At 45.5% G+C, this 21,750-nt stretch overlaps 1 protein-coding gene across 3 annotated transcripts in view; it reads left to right on the top strand.

Annotated features, from left to right (window-relative positions):
• Positions 1–8,243: 8,243 nt before the first annotated feature.
• ASB13 (ankyrin repeat and SOCS box containing 13) overlaps positions 8,244–21,750 on the top strand; it is a 28,178-nt gene continuing 14,671 nt past the window's right edge. Inside the window, exons 1-2 of one of the 3 annotated variants that reach the window (XM_081229226.1) lie at positions 8,244–8,322; positions 18,390–18,507. Coding sequence is in view for 1 of the 3 variants with exons in the window: in XM_081229225.1 (XP_081085351.1) it covers positions 8,280–8,322 (43 nt within the window). In the remaining 2 variants the exon portion in view is untranslated. Of the gene's footprint in view, positions 8,323–17,876; positions 17,897–18,389; positions 18,508–21,750 lie in introns of those variants that run through there. The other 2 variants (XM_081229227.1, XM_081229225.1) reach the window with 2 other exon arrangements.

Here is a 21,750-nt window from a genome sequence, read left to right on the forward strand (position 1 = left end):
AAAAAACCCCAAAGCTAGCAAAAGGAAAGAAGTCATAAAGATCAGATCAAAAATAAATGAAAAAGAAATGAAGGAAACAATAGCAAAGATCAATCAAACTAAAAGCTGGTTCTTTGAGAAGATAAACACAAGTGATAAACCATTAGCCAGACTCATCAAGAAAAAAAAGGGAGAAGACTCAAATCAATAGAATTAGAAATGAAAAAGGAGAAGTATCAACTGACACTGCAGAAATAGAAAGGATCATGAGAGATTACTAAAAGCAACTATAAGCTAATAAAATGGACAACCTGGAAAAAATGGACAATTTCTTAGAAATGCACAACCTTCTGAGACTGAACCAGGAAGAAACAGAAAATATGAACAGACCAATCAGAAGCACTGAAATTGAAACTGTGATCAAAAATCTTCCAACAAACAAAAGTCCAAGACCAGATGGCTTCACAGGCAAATTCTATCAAACATTTAGAGAAGGGCTAACACCTATCCTTCTCAAACTCTTCCAAAATATAGCAGAGGGAGGAACACTCCCAAACTTATTCTATGAGGCCACCATCATCCTGATATCAAAATCAGACAAAGAAGTCACAAAGAAAGAAAACTACAGGCCAATATCACTGATGAACATAGATGCAAAAATCCTCAACAAAATACTAGCAAACAGAATCCAACAGCACATTAAAATGATCATACACCATGATCAAGTGGGGTTTATCCCAGGAATGCAAGGATTCTTCAATATACGCAAATCAATCAATGTGATACACCATATTAATAAATTGAAAGGGAAAAACCATAAGATCATCTCAATACATGCAGAGAAAGCTTTCGACAAAATTGAACACCCATTTATGATAAAAACCCCTCAGAAAGTAGGCACAGAGGGAACTTACCTCAACATAATAAAGGTCGTCTATGACAAACCCACAGCCAGCATCATTCGCAATGGTGAAAAACTGAAACCATTTCCACTAAGATCAGGAGCAATACAAGGTTGCCCACTCTGACCACTATTATTCAACATAGTTTTGGAACTTTTAGCCACAGCAATCAGAGAAGAAAAAGAAATAAAAGGAATCCAAATTGGAAAAGAAGTAAAGCTGTCACTGTTTGCAGATGACATGAAACTATACATAGAGAATACTAAAAATGCTACCAGAAAACTACTAGAGCTAATCAATGAATCTGGTAAAGTAGCAGGATACAAAATTTATGCACAGAAGTCTCTTGCATTCCTATACACTAATGATAAAAAATCTGAAAGAGAAATTAAGGAAACACTCCCATTTACCATTGCAACAAAAAGAATAAAATACCTAGGAATAAACCTACCTAAGGAGACAAAAGACCTGTATGCAGAAAATTATAAGACACTGATGAAAGAAATCAAAGATGATACAAATAGATGGAGAGATATACCATGTTGTTGGGTTGGAAGAATCAACACTGTGAAAAAGACTCTACTACCCAAAGCAATCTACAGATTCAATGCAATCCCTATAAAACTACCAGTGGCATTTTTCACAGAATTAGAACAAAAAATTTCACAATTTGAATGGAAACACAAAAGACCCCGAATAGTCAAAGCAATCTTGAGAACGAAAAACGGAGCTGGAGGAATCAGGCTCCGCAGCTTCATAGTATACTACAAAGCTACAGTAATCAAGACAGTATGGTACTGGCACAAAAACAGAAATATAGATCAGTGGAACAGGACAGAATGACCAGAGATAAACCCACACACATATGGTCACCTTATCTTTGATAAAGGAGGCAAGAATATACAATGGAGAAAAGACAGCCTGTTCAATAAGTGGTGCTGGGAAAACTGGACAGCTACATGTAAAAGAAGGAAATTAGAACACTCCCTAACACCATACACAAAAATAAACTCAAAATGGATTGAAGACCTAAATGTAAGGTCATACACTATAAAACTCTTAGAGGAAAACATAAGCAGAACAGTCTCTGACATACATCACAGCAAGATCCTTTTTGACCCACCTCCTAGAGAAATGGAAATAAAAGCAAAAATAAACAAATGGGACCTAATGAAACTTAAAAGCTTTTGCACAGCAAAGGAAAACATAAACAAGATGAAAAGACAACCCTCAGAATGGGAGAAAATATGTGCAAATGAAGCAACTGACAAAGGATTAATCTCCAAAATTTACAAGCAGCTCATGCAGCTCAGTATCAAAAAAACCAACACCCCAATCCAAAAATGGGCAGAAGACCTAAACAGACATTTCTCCAAAGAAGATATACAGATTGTCAAGAAACACATGAAAGAATGTTCAACATCATTAATCATTAGAGAAATGCAAATCAAAACTACATTGAGATATCATCTCACACCAGTCAGAATGGCCATCATCAAAAAAATCTACAAACAATAAATGCTGGAGAGGGTGTGGAGAAAAGGGAAGCCTCTTGCACTGTTGGTGGGAATGTAAATTGGTGCAGCCACCATGGAGAACAGTATGGAGGTTCCTTAAAAAACTAAAAATAGAACTATCATATGGCCCAGCAATCCCACTACTGGGCATATACCCTGAGAAAATCATAATTCAAGGAGAGTCATGTACCACAATGTTCATTGCAGCTCTATTTATAATAGGCAGGACATGGAAGCAACCTAAGTGTCCATCAACAGATGAATGGATAAATAAGATATGGTACATACATACAATGGAATATTACTCAGCCATAAAAAGAAACGAAGTTGTGGGCTTCCCTGTGGCGCAGTGGTTGAGAGTCCGTCTGCCGATGCAGGGGACACGGGTTCGTGCCCCAGTCCGGGAAGATCCCACATGCTGCGGAGCGGCTGGGCCCGTGAGCCATGGCCGCTGAGCCTGCGCGTCCGGAGCCTGTGCCCCGCAACGGGAGAGGCCACAAGAGTGAGAGGCCCGCGTACCGCAAAAAAAAAAAAAAAAAAAAAAAGAAACGAAGTTGAGTTATTTGTAGTGAAGTGGATGGACCTAGAGTCTGTCATACAGAGTAAAGTAAGTCATAAAGAGAAAAACAAATACCGTATGCTAACACATATATATGGAATCTAAAAAAAAATGGTCATGAAGAACCTATGGGCAAGACGGGAATAAAGACACAGACCTACTAGAGCATGGACTTGAGGATATGGGGAGGGGGAAGCATAAGCTGGGACAAAGTGAGAGAGTGGCATGGACACATAGACACTACCAAATGTAAAATAGATAGCTAGTGGGATGCAGCCACATAGCACAGGGAGATCAGCTTGGTGATTTGTGACCACCTAGATGTGTGGGATAGGGAGGGTGGGAGGGAGGGAGATGCAAGAGGGAAGAGATATGGGGATATATGTATATGTATAGCTGATTCACTTTGTTATAAAGCAGAAATTAACACACCATTGTAAAGCAATTATACTCCAATAAAGATGTTAAAAAAAAAACAAACGGAAAAATGAACAGAACCTCAGAGAAATGTTGTATCATATTGAGTACATCAACCTATGTATAATGGGAGTAGCAGGAGAGGAATGAGAACGGAGAAGAAAAAATATCTGGAGACATAATAGCTAAAAACTCCCCAAACTGATTGAAAAATAATAATATAGACATCTAGGAAGCTCAATGAACTCCAAGTGGTATAAATTCAGAGTCACAAACAAACACATCATAGGAAAAAAATGCTCGAAGTCAAAGAGAAGGACAAAATCTTGAAAGCAGCAACAAAAAAATAACTTGTCGCTTATAATAGACCCCTAATAAGATTAACAGCCGACTTCTCAGCAGGAACAATGGAATCTAGAAGACAGTGAGATGACATATTTAAAGTACTCAAAGAAAAAAAACTGTCAACCAAGGATCCTATATCCAGCAACTTTATCTTTCAAAAGTGAAAGTGAATAAAAGACTGTCCCAAATAAACAAAAACTGAAAGAATTTTTTGCTAGCAGATCTGCATTACAAGAAATACTAAAGAAGTTCTTCAGGTTGAAACCAAGTGACCACAAATGTTAATCTGAATCTGCATGAAAAAGCAAAGAACTCTGGTAAAATTTATTACATTAAGATAAAAAACACTATAAATGCATATTTTTCTTCTTCATTCTCATAACTAATTTTAAAAGCCATGAAATAATATGTACATAATGTAATATTGGGCTTATTGGGGCTTATAACATGTAGAAATGAAATATATGTACAGTACATTTGCCAATAAAAGCACAAAGGTGGTAAGTGGGGGCAAAGCTGCATTTGGCTAAGGAAATGACAACAGATGGTAAGGTAATAATTATAAGCATGTATTGTTGGGTTTGTAACATTTGTATGTGTAATATATATGACAATAATAATGCAAAAGGAAAAAAAGGATTAGATCTAAATAGGTGTAGCATTTTTATATATCACTAAATTAAGCTAGTATAAATCTGAAGCTGATTGCAATAAGATGTATATAGCAAACCCTAGAGAAAAACTAAAATAAACAAACAAAATTAAAGAAATGAAAATGCTACAATGGAAAATATTCACTTAATGCAAATGAAAGCAGTAAAGGAGGAACAGAGAAACAAATAAGACATGAGACATATAGAAAACAAAAAATAAAATGGCAAGACATAAATCCAACTATATAAATATAATTAAATGTGAATGGATTAAACAACAAATCAAAAGGGGAATTAGTAGGGAGATCAGTAGAATGGATTCAAAGATGATATAACTATAATCTGTTTGCAGGAGACACACTCTATATCCAAAGATATAAATATATTGAAAGTAAAAGGATAGGAGTATATTCACCCATAATAAAGCTGAAATGGCTATACTAATATAAGACAAAACATACTTTGAAACAAAAAAGATACTCCTAGAGATAAGGAGGGAAATTGATATAAGTATCAATTCATAAGGAAGAGTTACCAGTTATAAATAGATATGCACCTAATAACAGAACTCCGAAACACATGAAGAAAAAACTGCAGAAATGAAGAGAGAAATAGGCAATTAAACAACGTAGTTGGAGACGTCAATACTCACTTTCAATAATGGATAGAATAATAAGATCAACAAGTAAACCTTTTCCTAAGTTCCCCCTTGAGAGGGCCTTGGGAACCACAGAGGAACTGCTCCCCAAATGTGTGTGGAGAAATGGATCTGTGTGGTGCAAAGGATTGACTGTGATGGCACTGGAGGTGAACTCGTTCAAGAGGACCTGCTGTGGAAGCGTAGTTGAGTCACAGACTCCAGCAGCCAGCCCACTGGACCCACCATGGCATTCACGTTTCCTTCAGGATGCTCCTAGACAGTAACCATTGGCATGGAGAATTGGGAAATTTTAGGCAAAACAAGTTTAATCACGCATTAATAGTTGTTAAAACTAAAAACACCAAAACAGCATTTTGCTTTCTGGCCATGATGGAGTAACTGGTATCATTTTAGCTTTTCACTATAAATTTCTGGAAAACTGGGAAAAACATTTACAACAACTATTTTCAGAGATTGAACAAGAGATAGCCCAGGACTTTGATCCCTGAACTGAAAGAAAGTGAACAAACAAGCTTTCTGACTGGATGCATGTACTGCACCATGGGTGGGAAGGGAGAACCCGACATAGAATGATGGTATTGTTGATCTAAGGAAACAGAAATTTGAGTTTCAAGAAACTAAGGTGGTTTGAATTTTTGGGACAGCACACAAGGAGGAGAAAGGTATGTGGAGAACTCCAGAAATTTGCATAGGGATTCGCTAAAGTCTGACTGAATGCTAAGTTTCACATGTATAGCGAGAGACTTCAAGAGGTCAGGAAAAGAACTCCCAGAAAAAGATTCCTGGGGAGCTGTAGAATTACCAAGTACCAGAGCTCACACAGGCTTGGAAGATATTTGAGTTCTGACCTACCAGAGAGGAAAGAAAGACCTTGCTGAACACCTGGGGCATTCAGGAGAAACCCCTGAAAGCCTTGCCTTAGTAGGTTAGCAAAAAAAATAGTAGCCTTAAAGATTAACAAAAAAATAGATAAATGAATTACTACGTAATAAGTATTTTGGGAACAATTCTTTTTTTTTTTTTTTTTTTTTTTTTTTTTTTTTTTTTTTTTGCGGTATGTGGGCCTCTCACTGTTGTGGCCTCTCCCGTTGCGGAGCACAGGCTCCGGACGCGCAGGCTCAACGGCCATGGCTCACGGGCCCAGCCGCTCCGCGGCATGTGGGATCTTCCCAGACCGGGGCACGAACCCGTGTCCCCTGCATCGGCAGGCGGACTCTCAACCACTGCGCCACCAGGGAAGCCCAACAATTCTTTTTAAGTTCAGAAAAAAATTACCTTAGATTCTACACATAGCAACAAATTCCAGATGGGTTAAAGACTTAACAGAACAGAACAAAACAGAATAATATACATATTCTGGCTCTTGGTGGGTAAATACATTCAGAATATTGAAGATAAAAGAAATACTCTAAGAGAGTATATTTCTGAATATATAAAAACTTAAAAAAGCTTTTCTACAAGAAAATGTTGAAATCAAGCAACAGAGTGGAGAAAAATTATAACATAGTAAGCTAATAATAAGGAAATGTTTGCTTTCTAATATATTTAGTAAATACTTGCATACACACATATACGTATGTGTATATATACATACATTGACATAAATACATCTATACATAAGTATATAAATATATGGTATATACATATATAAATATAAATTTTTTTTTTTTTTTTTTTGCGGTACGCGGGCCTCTCACTGTTGTGGCCTCTCCCGTTGCGGAGCACAGGCTCCGGACGCGCAGGCCCAGCGGCCATGGCCCACGGGCCAAGCCGCTCCGCGGCACGTGGGATGCTCCCGGACCGGGGCACGAACCCGCGTCCCCTGCATCGGCAGGCGGACTCTCAACCACTGCGCCACCATGGAAGCCCTAAATTTTAAAATATAGTCTATACTCAGATCTAGATGATCCTTTGTTAAGGAAGAAATATTGAAGAAAATACAAACATACAAACACACGGCACTGTCATAGGGAAAAACATAACATCCCCTGGGCAAATATATTAATTAAAAAATGTACTGCACTTAGTAAAAAATGCAAGAAACTTGCAAGAAAAATGCAAGAGCCTAATTTTGGTAGGCAAGTGGTGAAAAGGTTATAAACACATATTGCTAATAGGCTTGAAATGTCACTTCCAGGCCTGGGGCGATGAATTTCCCCGCGCTTGGGATTCGGATAGACGGGGTTCAAACCCTTGTGGGTAAAGCGCCGGACTGGAGGTAAAGACTCATTCTTAGGGGAGACCTCTCCTGGGTCTGCTCTCTGCTAGTCCTTATGTGTTTCCAGATGGGTTCATTCCTGATATTTTGACTTTTCAGCTCAAACTAACTTCTGCATTTAGGCTCAGTACAGGTCCCGTGATGTGGCTGCAATTGATTACTCAATCGCCCACTTGGAATCATTTGTAAACAGGGTCTTCATTTCTGTCATGAGACTTCAAAAGGCGTGGTGTATGTGTGCGTTTTAACGAACCTGAACAATTTGGAATTTATGATTTCTCTGGAAAGACAGATGAAAGAAACAGGGGTATGCCAACTCGGGTAGGAAGTCTGTCTTTAAAATGAAAGCATGGGGGGAGGGGCGGGGAGGCTTTGGAGCTTTGCTGAGGTCGATTCAATACAAAGGAAGGTAGTGAGTTGTAGCAGCTGGAAACTTTTGCACATGGACACTTAGACACGTGGACACGTTTTACACACGGACACAGGACATGTTCTGCACGTGGACATATGGGCGCAATTGGCATGCACATACATATTTTGCACACGGACGCTGATTTTGCCCGTGGATACTTGGACATGTGGAAATGTTTTGCACACGGACACTTGTTCTGCACTTAGACACGTTTTGCACACTGACACGGACGCACTGTGCACATGGACATAGGGGCACGTTTTGCATGTGGACATATTTTGCACCTGGACACGTGTTTTGCAGAGGGACGTATGGACACGTTTTGCACATTGACACCCTCTGCACATGTACACACGGCACGGTTTGCACAAGAACAAATATTTTGCACATGAACACGTTTGCCTAGCAAACACCAGCAGCGAGCGTGGAGTCGGACGCAGGTGTCTGCGGCTTGGCGCGGGCCCTGAGCTGGGGGAGCCGCGCCGGCCGGGCCTGAAACTACAACTCCCGGCACGCGCGGCCGCCTCTCCTGGACGCGCGGCGACGGCGATTGGCCCCGCCCAGCGGGCGGTGCTAGTGGCGGGGCCGCAGAGCCGGGACGCGGGGAGCCGGTGGCATGGAGACCCGTGCTGCAGACGGCAGCTTCCTGGGCGACTTGGGTACGTGCGGGTTGCCGGGAGCGCGGGGCCGCCTTCGCGGACCGAGAGCTGCATCTGCTTACATTCGCCCCGAGCGGGGACGAACCCGCTCCGAGGGGTCGTCAGGGGCGTCTGGCTGGGCTCGGGTCGGAGGGCCGTGTCTTTAAAGGAGCAGGTCCGGGGGTCCCATGCAGCTCAGACGCGGTTTCTGCGTCCGGCTCCTGGTCCCCTGCCGGCCGGGTCATCCTTGTGACTTCAGAACCGGAGACCCACCGGAGCGCTGCGCACCCTGGGGAGGATGCGGGACTGTGCGTGGTCATTGCCGGGTTCCGAGGAGAACCTAGGAAATGCCCACGCGGGACCACTCGTAGGGCAGCCCTGGCACGGGCCCGGGGTGGGAGCTGGACCGTCTTCCAGGCGCCCTGTGGGAAGGTCGTGAGCAGGGTCGTTCGCATGCAACGGATACACCCAGGAATCCAATGCAGAAGGAGCATGTGCCCTTGTCGCACTGTGTGAGACATGCGACCTCGGTTCTTAACTGAACCTTCTTTACCGTTTGGGCAACCCGAGAATAAAATGGATTCGAGGGCAAAAGCCCATTCTTTGGGGAAGCAAACTTTCCCGCCTATGGAGTGATTCTAGGGCAAATGAGCAGTGAAAACACTTCCAAAGCCTGCAAAGAAAAAAATAATCTATAAAGTATTTTTACACTGATAAAAAAAATGTAGTGCGAATGAAAGTGAGAAGTCTTATGGGTTAATTTAGCTTAAGAGGAACTGCAGTCCTAGCAAAGCGATTTTAGTTGATTTTGCAAAACAGCCACCTGCCACAGGATCAAAGGCATTTAATAAGCATCTCTGTTTTTACTTGGCATTCCACCCCAGGCAGGCACAGGACTTTGACCCTGCCAGTGTGTGCTGTGTTTGGTTGGTTCACCATGGAAGCCTTTTAAACACATTTTTTTTTTTTTTTTCTTTTTGTGGTATGCGGGCCTCTCACTGTTGTGGCCTCTCCCGTTGCGGAGCACAGGCTCCGGATGCGCAGGCCCAGCGGCCATGGCTCACGGGCCCAGCCGCTCCGCGGCATATGGGATCCTCCCAGACCGGGGCACGAACCCGTATCCCCTGCATCGGCAGGCAGACTCTCAACCACTGCGCCACCAGGGAGGCCCTAAACACATTTTAATATTTTTGTTCATGTACAAGGTTCAATAGCATAGCATCACTTCCGAGTATGTTTTTTGTATAGTTTAAGGAATGTATCTTTACAAGAAAAACATATTCTAAACTAATGGACGCACAGTTTCTGGGGTTCGTGGCTATTTTGACATTGTCATTATTTTATTTCATATATTTCTCTCAAAATACATCCTGCTGACAGTTTTATTCTCAACACTAATGAATAAGCTCAATGTGTTGAATCCAGAGCGACACTGCTATCCCAGCAGAAGTAGAGGCCCATCATAGGAACTTTAACGCATTTTATCATTCTGATCTCAAATTCTATACGTGTGGTATACTCTAACCAAACCGTGTAGCTTTGTTTTTATTTTTTTAATTAAAAAAATTTTTTTATTGGAGTATAGGTGCTTTACAATGTTGTGTTAGTTTCTACTATACAGCAAAAGTGAATCAGCTATACATATATATATATCCCCTTTTTTGGATTTCCTTCCAATTTGGTCACCACAGAACATTGAGTAGAGTTCCCTGTGCTATACAGTAGGTTCTCTGTAGCTTTGTTATTTTTTTAATAAATTTATTTATTTAATTTTTTTTTGGCTGCGTTGGGTCTTCGTTGCTGTGTGTGGGCTTTCCCTAGTTGTGGTAAGTGGGGTCTACTCTTCGTTGTGGTACATGGTCTTCTCACTGCGGTGGCTTCTCTTGTTGCGGAGCACGGGCTCTAGGTGCACAGGCTTCAGTAGTTGTGACTCGTGGGCTCTAGAGCACAGGCTCAGTAGTTGTGGTGCATGGGCTCAGGTGCTCCGCGGCATGTGGGATTTTCCCGGACCAGGGCTCGAACCCGTGTCCCCTGCATTGGCAGGCGGATTCTTAGCCACTGCGCCACCAGGGAAGTCCTGAACTGAATTTTTAATATAACACCTCACAGAGGTAAAGGTTGCAGTCTTATAATATGGCCTTATCAATAAGAACCAAGAATTCAGGGCAAGTCACATCCTAAAGTGAATCAGTTTTTGTTACTTAGCAAATGTAATTCATATCGTTATTGACCCTAGGTTGTGTCTATTTGTAAAGTTGAAAACGTGACTCTCGTATTCAGCATCTGTGCTCAAGGGCTTCTGACTTGGAAGCAAGAGGTTGGCAGAAGATGAAAGGGTGCCTTAGGGATCTGGGCTCTAAGCAAGGTGAGCGGCTGGTGTTCTTCAGTTATCCTCAGCCAAGAAGTCTAACCAGTTCATTGGCCTCTGGGGTGTTGGGAAGATGGGATGGAGAGAGAAAAGGAGAGGCAGCCCCTGGGACCGTGATGAGAGCCACTGAGCTGCTTTGCTGTGGGCCAGGCGCTGGCCACGAGCCCTGTGAGAGCTGCAGGACAGTCGTCATTATCGATTAACTTAGAGGTGAAACTGAGTTCGCACAGCTAGGAAGTCACAAAGCTGAGGTTTTAACACAGGTGGTTCTTTTTTGTTTTGTTTCTTTTTGTTTTGCTTGTTTTATGTTAAAAATGCTTATGTCCTTCCTATCAGATAGGTTCATCTGTAATCAACTTGTAGGGCTGCCTGGAGCGCTGAGCTGGTTTTGTGACTGGGATGGATGAGTCATGTCTGCTGTGGGTTCTCAGGGGACTGGAGAGCACTGCTACCACCCATCATCTCTGTACTATAGCACCTTTCGGGCTCTGACAAATGTCTGTGCCTCCGGGTGTCCACAATCAGGATGGTAGACTGATCTGAGTCCCCGGGCCCGGGAACCTATATCCAAGTTCATCCTTTTGTTGAGTCTGTGGAATTTGATTTTTTTTTTTTTTTTTTTTTGCTGCGCTGCGTGGCTTGCAGGATCCTAGTTCCCCAACCAGGGATGGAACCTGGGGCCCTGGCAGTGAGAGCAAGGAGTCCTATCCACTGGACTGCCACGGAATTCCGGAATTTGATTTTTTAAACCTAGAATTGTATGGAAAGTACTTTGAGAGATCTAGAAAATCAGTGCCCTGGCTGGGAGGCCAACTTCCTTAAAATCTTCTCAAATCGTGCTTCTGTTTCTCCCTTAGCGAAAGCTGCATTCTAGAAGTGTCTGGATGTGTCCTTTAGTGGAGAAGCCTCTGGGCACTATATTACACTGCTAATAACAACGTTTGAAGGAAATTAGGCTGATTTTAACACCAGCTGGGATTCTGGGTAGTCACTGCGGCCAGGAGTGGCTGCCGACTGTAGTAGTACAAGTGAGTTTTGATTTTTTGGTATAACCCTCCTGCCCTGGTCATCAGCACTGTGGGGTGGGAGGGAGGCAAGGGGAGGGGTTGGGTGGCAGAGAATTGGATGAGCGGTTAGTAGGGGCTGCTGAGTGAGGGCGAAAGTTGGATTCGGGCGTTTCTCATTAAGCGTGTTTAGGAAGATCTTTCTTTCCTTCTCCCTTGCTGTCTGCTGCTTCGGTAACCTCTTCCCACTTTTCTCTTTTGCTTTCACTTGTTCTCTTTCACTTTCCTTTTGCCTCTCCTAACTGAGCTTTGACTGTCTTGTCCCTGTAGGAAAGTAAACCTTTTCTCTTTAATTTTTATCACATTTTAACAGATCTTAAAACCACGTATGCCAACCTCAAGTTTACTGACAAACAGTATTTGGGGTGTTCATAATTAAAACACAGAAATAGAACTTGTTGAAAAATCTCTTCAAGAGTAACAAAATTCTCAGCCCCAATTTCTAAATAAGTGTTTCTATATATAAAAATGATTTCCATTTTCCCTTAGAATCAAGGTGACTGGTAATATCAAGCTCACTGAACTTTAATTCGGACAGCACGTTAAAGATGGGTGGTCACCACAAAGCATTTATTAAGCACCACCTGTGCCAGGCACTTTGCATGTATTGTGTCTTTGGTCCTTGCACCATCCTCTGGAGCAGGTCTGTCATTCTTAGGTGCTGGTTTCTTTGTCCTTGTGGGTTTTTGCCCCTATTTTGTTTTTTCACTCTTTACTGTCAGATGGATGGGTACACTTTGCCATGATTTCTAGGTCATTTTAGCTCTTCAATTTGTTTTTGCTTTGTACACACAAATCCTTGGCCTTCTGGGACCTTGGGGGACAAGTCACTCGGGACCCCTGACTTTCCTGAAAGCTGAGTTTAGCCCGCTGAGAGCGGTCCTCAAAACACCAGCTCCACTGTGGCTTCAGCAGCCGCTCCCGGCGGCTACATCTGCACACAGGTGCCCCGCGGGCATGGATGGGGTATTGGGAGGCTATCCATCATCATTTCAAGAATATTTACTGGGGTATTTGGGGAGAAGGGCTTATTTCAGAGCTGCAGCTGTGGCCGAGAAGGACATGTCTGCAGCGAGGGCCCTGGGCCCCCCTTCATGACATACCTGGAGCAAGATTCCTGGCCCAAGCAGCACTGAAGGGTGCCTGGTGGATACTGAGCACGTTGAATCTGCTTGTGGTGTAGGTGTTCTCTGTGGCATTTGGAAAACACTCTTTGTTAGAGCGGGGCTGCTGTGTGGAGGGGCCCCCCGGCTGGGGGAGGAGCGGTCAGGGTCAGGGTCTGCACAGGGGTCGGGTTCTAGACTCTGGACAGGTGGGTGGGGCCTATGAGTGCTCCGCTCTGCATGTGGAACGGGAGCCCGGCAGGCCCTGTACGTCGCAAGGCCAGGCTCTCTAGGAGGGCCGGTGGGGCCTTGGCTGAGAGCTGCGGTTTGGGCTCAAAGAGCAGGATTCTGGGGCTTCCCTGGTGGCGCAGTGGTTGAGAGTCCGCCTGCCGATGCAGGGGACGTGGGTTCGTGCCCCGGTCCGGGAGGATCCCACATGCCGCGGAGTGGCTGGGCCCGTGAGCCATGGCCGCTGAGCTTGCGCGTCTGGAGCCTGAGCTCCGCAACGAGGGAGGCCACAACAGTGAGAGGCCCGCGTACCACCAAAATAAATAAATAAATAAATAAGAGCAGGATTCTGGGCTCTGGATGACTAAGCAGGATGCTGGTAAACTGGCTCTCTGGAGAAAAAAGGAAAGAAAAACAAAAAATGGAAACCTCATCTGATTTTCTGCTTTCCCTGGTGTAAATACTCACCCCACGCTGATTTCAGCTCCCAGGGGTTTCCGCCTGGCGGAATTGCTGAATATTTAACCGTTGGCCAGGGGAGCTGGTCTGGAACACCCACTGCTGGACAGGCGTAGAGAAGGTGGGCGCCAGGGCCAAGGGGCTGGGACTCCATGCAGGGGACTCATGCGGGATCCAGATGCTGGAGCCGGAGTCCCAGGTGGGGCTTTGGAACATGACAGACAGTAGAACTGGAGGCTGGGACCCAAACAAGACCAGCAGAAATAGAATGATGCTAACAATCCCATCATGGTCATAGTGTGTGCTGTCGTCGTACACTTGCCTGGTACCGTGCCAGTAATGCCCAGCAGGATTTCACTGTCATTACAGCCACCACAGGGGAGTAGGCAAAAACATCGCCATTTTATATGAGAGAAAGCTGAGGCTTAAAAAAAAATGATGTGTAATTGAAAACTGAGGCTTTGAGAGGATAAGTGACGTGCCCCAGGTCACAGGGCTAAGGGACAGACAGGCGTTGGACTCATGAGCTGGGTGGTTCCTGAGGCTCCTCACCATGTATCCCGCTCCCAAGGGGAGGCTGACGCTGAACCACTTGAAGTGTTCAGCTGGGGCTTCTTGATTCCCGAAGGCTGGGCCTGGGCAGGGCAGGGCCAGCCCTCAGACGTGAGAGTGTCAGGGCCCAGCCAAGGTACACAGGGGTGTCGGGCTGGGAGTCAGCAGGTGCACATCTGGAGCCCAGGCTGGATCAGTCAGGTCAGGCAGGGGTGCAGAAAAGTGGCAAAAATGTTCTCAAGCACCTGTCATTCCTTCTCGCGGTGATCTTGCACTTGTCCAGTAGAAGATCCTGTAGGTGGTGTCAGTGAGACTCTAGTTTTGCAGATGACGGTTTTCACTTAGTCCTTCGTGAGCTTGGCTTGCCAGCATCCGGTCAGCAGAAGGAGTGACACAGGTATCTCCGTGACCTGAACCGAAGCACGGGCAAGAGGCAGGAGGGGCCTGGACGCTGCTGTCTGCCCTGCAGCACCAGCGCCCTGGTGCTCTGTCTTCTGGGGACTGCAGCCTGGGTTCTGCTACAACAGACTCCTGTTTAACTGATGCCCTGGCACCTGGCACGGCCACAGTGGGCAAGGCCAAGGTGTGGCCCAGGTCAGTGTCAGGGCTGGGCAGGCCTGTAAGGGGCCGGTAGCGGGGTGTACTCTGGCGGGGGCAGACCCAACTGCAGTAGAAGTTGTTTGGCAAGTAGAACAGGCTTCTGGAGAGTTTATTTACTTGATACCTGTGTGTCAGGCGCTGTGCTGGAACAGGAGGTCGGCGGCTGCGGTCCTGTCCTAAAGATGCTCGTGGAAGGACGGAAGAGGTGTGAAATCAGGTGCAGCTGTGTGTACAGAGGTGGCTTACAGGAGGGCATGGGTGGGCAGGCTGTACGCCTGAAGGCTTCCTGAAGGCACTAAGACTTGGTCTTGGTGGGGAGGATGGAGAGTGGGGGGCTGAGTGGGGCACAGCACCCCCAAAGGCACAGGCCCTGTACCACCCGACCCTATGTCAGCTACGTGAAGCTCAGCGTAATTGGAGACAACGGTGTGTGTGTGAGGGTGGTGATGGGAGGGTGTGGGGGGAGACTGGAAAAGGGCTGGGACTCTATCCTGGAGGCTCAGTTTGCCTGGCTTGCAAAGGAGTGTGGATGTTTTTCTGGAATTAGGAGCAATCTAAGGGTCCTGAGCAGGCCCCCCATGACTCGCTGATGACCTAGCTGCATTAGGGAGAGGGCGAGGTGGGGGGGGTGCTGGGGCAGGGGAGCACCAGACGGGGCTGTTGACGGGAGAAAGGGAGGGAGGGTGATGGGAAGGGGGTGCTAGGAGACCACTTATGTGGCAGGGCTGGGATTTAGGGGAAGGCTCATCCCCAAGGGAACTTGACAGAGGGAGGGTCTCAGGTTTCCAGGGCGGCCCCTCTCCCAGGGGGATGGTACAGGGGTGGGGGCATCTGGTCACAAGTGGGGTCCAGGCACAGGGCCAGAAACAAAGCCTGAGGTCAGTGGGTTGACTAACGTACAGCGTTTTCCTGCCTCTCTTCCCTGCTAGCAGATGTCTTTTTGCTTTAAAGTTGATAAGTACATGTCAGCCGTCCCCCATCTTCTCTCTGGTGGGGGGTCGTGGGAGGGGGTCGGGGGTGGATGCCTCTGAGCTTCCCACTGAGGACCAGCACTCCTTCATGCAGCTGCAGCCCCGTGGGCCACCAGGCACCCCGTGTTCTTTATCTCTGGGGTGGCTCTCTCCTCCCCCTGTGCTTCTCGGGGTCTCCAGAGGCCATTGAGGCTACCACCTCCCCCTGACCCCCACCTCCCACTGTAAAGGTGTCCCCCCGATGACAGCCTGTGGTTGGTACCAGCTGTGGGTGACAACCTCCCCCATCTCCGGGGCCTCCTCCATCTTTGTTACTTCTTTAAAAAATAATTTTTAGGGCTTCCCTGGTGGCGCAGTGGTTGAGAATCTGCCTGCCAATGCAGGGGACACGGGATCAAGCCCTGGTCTGGGAAGATCCCACATGCCGCGGAGCAACTAAGCCCGTGCGCCACAACTACTGAGCCTGCGCTCTAGAGCCTGCGAACCACAGCTACTGAAGCCCGCGTGCCTAAAGCCCGTGCTCCAGACTTCCCTGGTGGTGCAGTGGTTAAGAATCCACCTGCCAATGCAGGGGACATGGGTTCGAGCCCTGGTCCAGGAAGATACCACATGCCACGGAGCAACTAAGCCCGTGAGCCACAACTACTGAGCCTGCATGCCACAACTACTGAGCCTGCATGCCACAACTACTGGAGCCCACGCGCCTAGCGCCTGTGCTCTGCAACGAGAAGCCACTGCAATGAGAAGCCCGCGCACCGCAATGAACAGTAGCCCCCACTCGCCACACTAGAGAAAACCCACGTGCAGCATCGAAGACCCAGCGCAGCCATAAATAAATAAATAAAAAATTAAAAAAGTGACATTTAAAAAAAATAATTTTTAAAGCTTTAATTGTGGCTAAAAACATAGAAATGGCTAAGATGGTAAATTTTAAGTGTGCAGTTCAGCAGTATTAACTACATGCACATTTTGGTACAACAGAGCTCCAGAATTTTTTCATCTTATAACACAGGAAACTCTGCACCTGTCCACCTTCCCATTTCTCCCCTTCCCCACCCCTGGCAGCCACTATTCCATTTTTTGTCTCTACGACTTTGATTCTAGGAACCTCATATAAGTGGAATTGTACAGTATTTGTCTTTTGTGACTTGCTTATTTTACTGAGCATCATGTCCTCAAGGTTAATTTACGTTGTAGCCTGTGACAGAATCTCTTTGGTTTTTAAGGCTGAGTAATAAATATTCCATTGTGTGTATATATCACATCTTCTTTATCCATTCATCCCTCCATGGACACTTAGGTTGTTTCCATGTCATGCCTATTGTAAATAATACAGCAGCGAATAGGGGTGCACATATCTTATCGAGTTAGTGTTTGCATTTTCTTAGGATAAAAATTGCTGGATCGTATGTATGGTAGTTCTGTTTGAATTTTTGAGGAACCAGAATACTCTTGTCCAAAGTCCTTGCACCACTTTACATTCCCACCAACAATGCACAAGCGTTCCAATTTCTCCACATCTTTGCCAACATTTATTTTTTGTTTTTTGATAGTAGCCATCCTAATTGGTGTGAGGTGGTATCTCACTGTGGTTTTAATTTGCATTTCTCTGATAACTTTTTACTCAGTCTGCCCTTGGGGTTCTGCTCCCTCCAGACTGACTTGAGAGTGATCCACAGCTGCTTTCCACTACCCACCCCGCAAGACAGGTATGCAGGCGGCCATTCATCACGACTGGGAGACATACTGGGGTCCCCAAGCTTGGCTTACTTACTTACTCCTGGGACAGTAAGTAAGAAGTTCCCCAAGCTTGGCTTTTACATTTGTGGGGATCAGATCTTCCTCTGCGTTCCAGTCCTCCCTTCACTCCCCTGGTCCCCCATGGCCCCTGTGGGGTCGCACAGTTAGGTACAATGAGGGGGTTAAAATAACTGGTGATGCTGAATATCTTTTCATGTGCCTGTTGACCATTTGCATATCTTTTTTAGAGAAATACCTATTTAAGTCCTTTGTTAATTTTTTAATTGGGTTATTTATGTTGTTGAGCTGTAGGCATTCTTTATATATTCTGATATACATGGTTTACAAATATTCCTCCCCATCCTATAGGTGCCTTTTCACTGTTGACTGTGCTCTTTGATGCACACAATGCTCTCCTGTGTTATCACACCTGCTGCTTCTGATCTCTGCCCTCAGTTGCTGCTAAGACAACTGCAGCTGATGTTTATTCACTAGAAAATATGGTTCCAAGTTGCACTTCCTCTATAGACTGGTCATAAGGAGATAGAATTAGATTTTCTTTAAAAAATTTTATGTCCACACTTTATAATTCACATTAGTAATTCCTTCCATTCATTCGTCCCTTATGCACTCAACAAGCAAGTGACGTGAGCATCTTTTTTGGGCCTCACACTGTGCCAGGTGCTGGGAATAGAGCCAAGCCAGTGATGCCCAGCAGGCTCACTGCAGCCCCGCCTCCTCCGTGATGCTTGCCTGACGGGCTGTCTTGCTTCCAAGTTCCTGTAGCGTGACCTGTTCCACCACTATCGCAGTCATCCTGTCCTGTTGTTTTGAATTGTTTCCCCACCCTCCCCAGCCCATGACCATGACCTGCTGATTGCCATGTCCATCCGTCTCTATGCAACACGGTGGGAGAGGCTGCATCTACCTGCCCGGGCTGCTGAGGGATGCTCAGGCCTTCCCTGCACCGCCTTCCTGAGCTGCACTTTCCTCCTTCCTGCAGGACCCAGGACTCGCCCTGCTCTCCTCTTTTTACTCAGTCTGCCCTTGGGGTTCTGCTCCCTCCAGACTGACTTGAGAGTGATCCACAGCTGCTTTCCACTACCCACCCCGCAAGACAGGTATGCAGGCGGCCATTCATCACGACTGGGAGACATACTGGGGTCCCCAAGCTTGGCTTACTTACTTACTCCTGGGACAGTAAGTAAGAAGTTCCCCAAGCTTGGCTTTTACATTTGTGGGGATCAGATCTTCCTCTGCGTTCCAGTCCTCCCTTCACTCCCCTGGCTCCCCATGGCCCCTGTGGGGTCGCACAGTTAGGTACAATGAGGGGGTTAAAATACCACAAATAGACTCCATTTATGGAGCACTTACTCTGTGCCGGGCCCAACACTAAGTGCTTTTACTTTCATTCATTTAATTTTCATAACCCACCGATGAATGAACTATATTATTATCCCAATTTACAGGTGACAAAACTGACAGTCAGGGAAGCTATTTCTCGCACAAGCTAAGAAATGGCCGCGCTGAGTTTTAGCCCTGAGCGGTTTGGCTCTGGAGAACCCTGAGCCACGCATCATGCAGCTCCACTGCGGGGTTGGGGTAGGGCTGTAGGTTGGCAGAAATGAGGGGATCTCCAAGAGGGGACAGTCATCAACACATAACCCAGGAGGTTATCCATCTGCCAAGGAAATACATTCACCCCAGATATGGTTCGTGAAAGGGCTTCTGATAAGACTTGGGAACCATGTGGTTGATCAGAAGGTTTTCTAGGGAGATGTGATAATAAAATGTAGTTATAATAAAAGGAAGCTGCTTATTATGAACAGGTGTGTAATGTGGTCGTCTGCCGAAGTTGGGGCTTGACAGTAAGGATATGTCAGCATAATCCAGCACTGTTGTCATTTATGACGTTTTAAAAGAGTGTCTGGAAGGCTGCCCTGTATCCCATGTGCTCTGATGGGTGTTGAGAAAACATCCTGTAGTTTCTGCATCTGGGGAGTTTACACTCCGAGTTTGCATGCGTTTGTCTGCACCTGGCTTAAACCGTAAAGAAACATCACCCTCACACCACAGGAAGCCTGGCTGTCAGGGCTGCAGGCCCCACGTGACCAGTGACTCACCTGGTGCGTCCCATCCTCAGAGCCCACATTAGGTAGGTGGTCCAATGGCCACGGCACTTCCCAGCTCACGTCTAGGCAACATCGGGGGCGAGGGGTGTGTCAAAACTGTGAACGCTCTCAGCAGCCTCTCCCTCATGTGTCATTCACTGGAGTTGGGTCAGACGTCCTACGGGAAATGGGAATCCTGTGATTAACTTAGACCGCTTGTCTGGGTGGGATGGGTGCACGGCACTACTAGTCTACTTCTGCTGCACGGCAGGCAACCAGGTGGGGACCACAGCACAGTAAGGCCTGGTGGAGGCACAGATGAGGGGCTCACCCAGCACGGATGGGGCTGAGGCTGGGCAAGGCCTCCTGCAAACCTGACCACTGCACTTCAGTCAGGAAAGGAACAAGTAGGCATTATCTAGGATGAGCAGGGAGGGGTGGAAGGTGAGATAGAGAGGCCAGAGGTGCGGAGAGAAGGGCGCTTTGTTCAGAGGGAGAAGTGGTGTCAGTTCTCAAGTGTGGTCCCCAGACCAGCTGCATCAGCATCGTCTGGGCACTTTTTAGAAACTCAGATTCCCAGGCCCCACCAAGACCCCTGACTCAGCTCTGGGGGTGGGGCTCAATTTCACAAGCCCTCCAGGCGATGCTGATGGAAACTCCAGTTTGAGAACCCTTGGCTAAAACATGGGAGGTCAGGGTGCTGCATCTCGTGCAACTGGTTCTCTAGAGCTGAGGGCAGGGGAGGGGGAGAGGTAAGGCATTGTGGAAGAAAGGGGGGACGTTAGAGAATTTTACTCCTTTTGGGGAGAGGAGTCATGCCTTTGTGTATTTCTTAATCAACACGTCGTTGTTGAACATGTACTTTACGAGGCTGGAATGCAAAAATAAATAATTATAGTTTGAGATGAATGAAATTGAAGAGATAACATACCAAACTTATAAGCTGTAACTCATGCCATACTTAGAGGAGATTTATAGCTGTAAACATTTACATTAAAAAAAGAAGAAAGAGCTCAAATCAATAACCTAATAACCTTTCATTATAAGACATTGGAAATAAAAAAGCAAACTAAACCTAAAGAAAGCAGAAGGAAAGATAATAAAGATTAAGAGGAAATTAATGAACTAGAGAATAGAAAAACAATGCAGAATATCAACAAAACAGAAGTTGGTTCTTTGAAAAGATCAACAAAATTGACAAGTCTTTAGTTAAACTGACCAAGGGGCCGTGGGGTGGGGGGGCGGGGAGGGAGACTCAAATTACCAAATCAGCGATGAAAGAGGGGATGTTATTATGGACATTACAGACATAAAATGATTATAAGGGAATACTATGAGCAATTGTTTATTAGTCTGCTTGGGCTGCCATACCAGAACACCACAGACTGGAGGCTTAAATAACACATTTATTTCTGAGGTTCTGGAGGCTGGACGTCCAAGATCAAGGTGCCAGCAGGCTTGATTTCTCCTGAGGCTTCTCTCCTATGCTTGCAGACAGCGCCTTCTTGCATGTCCTCACATGGTCTTTCCTCTGTTCATACTCATCCCTGGTGTCTGTGTGTCCTAATCTCCTCTTCTTATAAGGGTACCAGTCAGATTGGATTAGGGCCCACACTAATGGCCTCACTTTAACTTAATTACTTCTGTAATTAAGTTACATCTCCAAATACAGTCACATTCTGAGGTATTAGGGGTTAGGGCTTCAATATATGGATTTTGTGGCAGGGGGCACAGTTCAGTCCATAACAAATTGTATGCCAACAAATTAGATAATGTACATTAAGTGGACAAATTCCTAAAAAGACAAACTACCAATTACCAAAATGGACTAAAAAAAAAAGTCTGAATAGATTTATAACAAATGAAGAGATTGAATTATTAAAAAAAACTTAAATGAAAGCTCAGGGCCAGATGTCTTCACAGATGAATTTAACCAAATATTTAAAGATTTAATACCAATTCTTCATAAACTCTTCCAAAAATTAAAAGAAGGAATACTTCCCAACTCATTCTCTGAGTCCAGTATTACTTTGATGCCAAAACCAGACAAATACATCAATCACAAGAAAAATGACACTTACGAATGTAGACCCCCAAATTCTCAAAATATGAACAAACCAAATTGAGCAATGTATAAAAAGATTATACACCATGACCAAGTGGAATTTATCCCAGGGATGCATGGTTGGTTTAACATCTGAAAATCAATCAGTGTAATACAGCATTTTGACAGAATTAAGGAAAAAAAGCCAG

This window comes from Mesoplodon bidens, assembly GCF_964165515.1.
Source record: "Mesoplodon bidens genome assembly, chromosome: 3".
NCBI lineage: Eukaryota > Metazoa > Chordata > Mammalia > Artiodactyla > Ziphiidae > Mesoplodon > Mesoplodon bidens.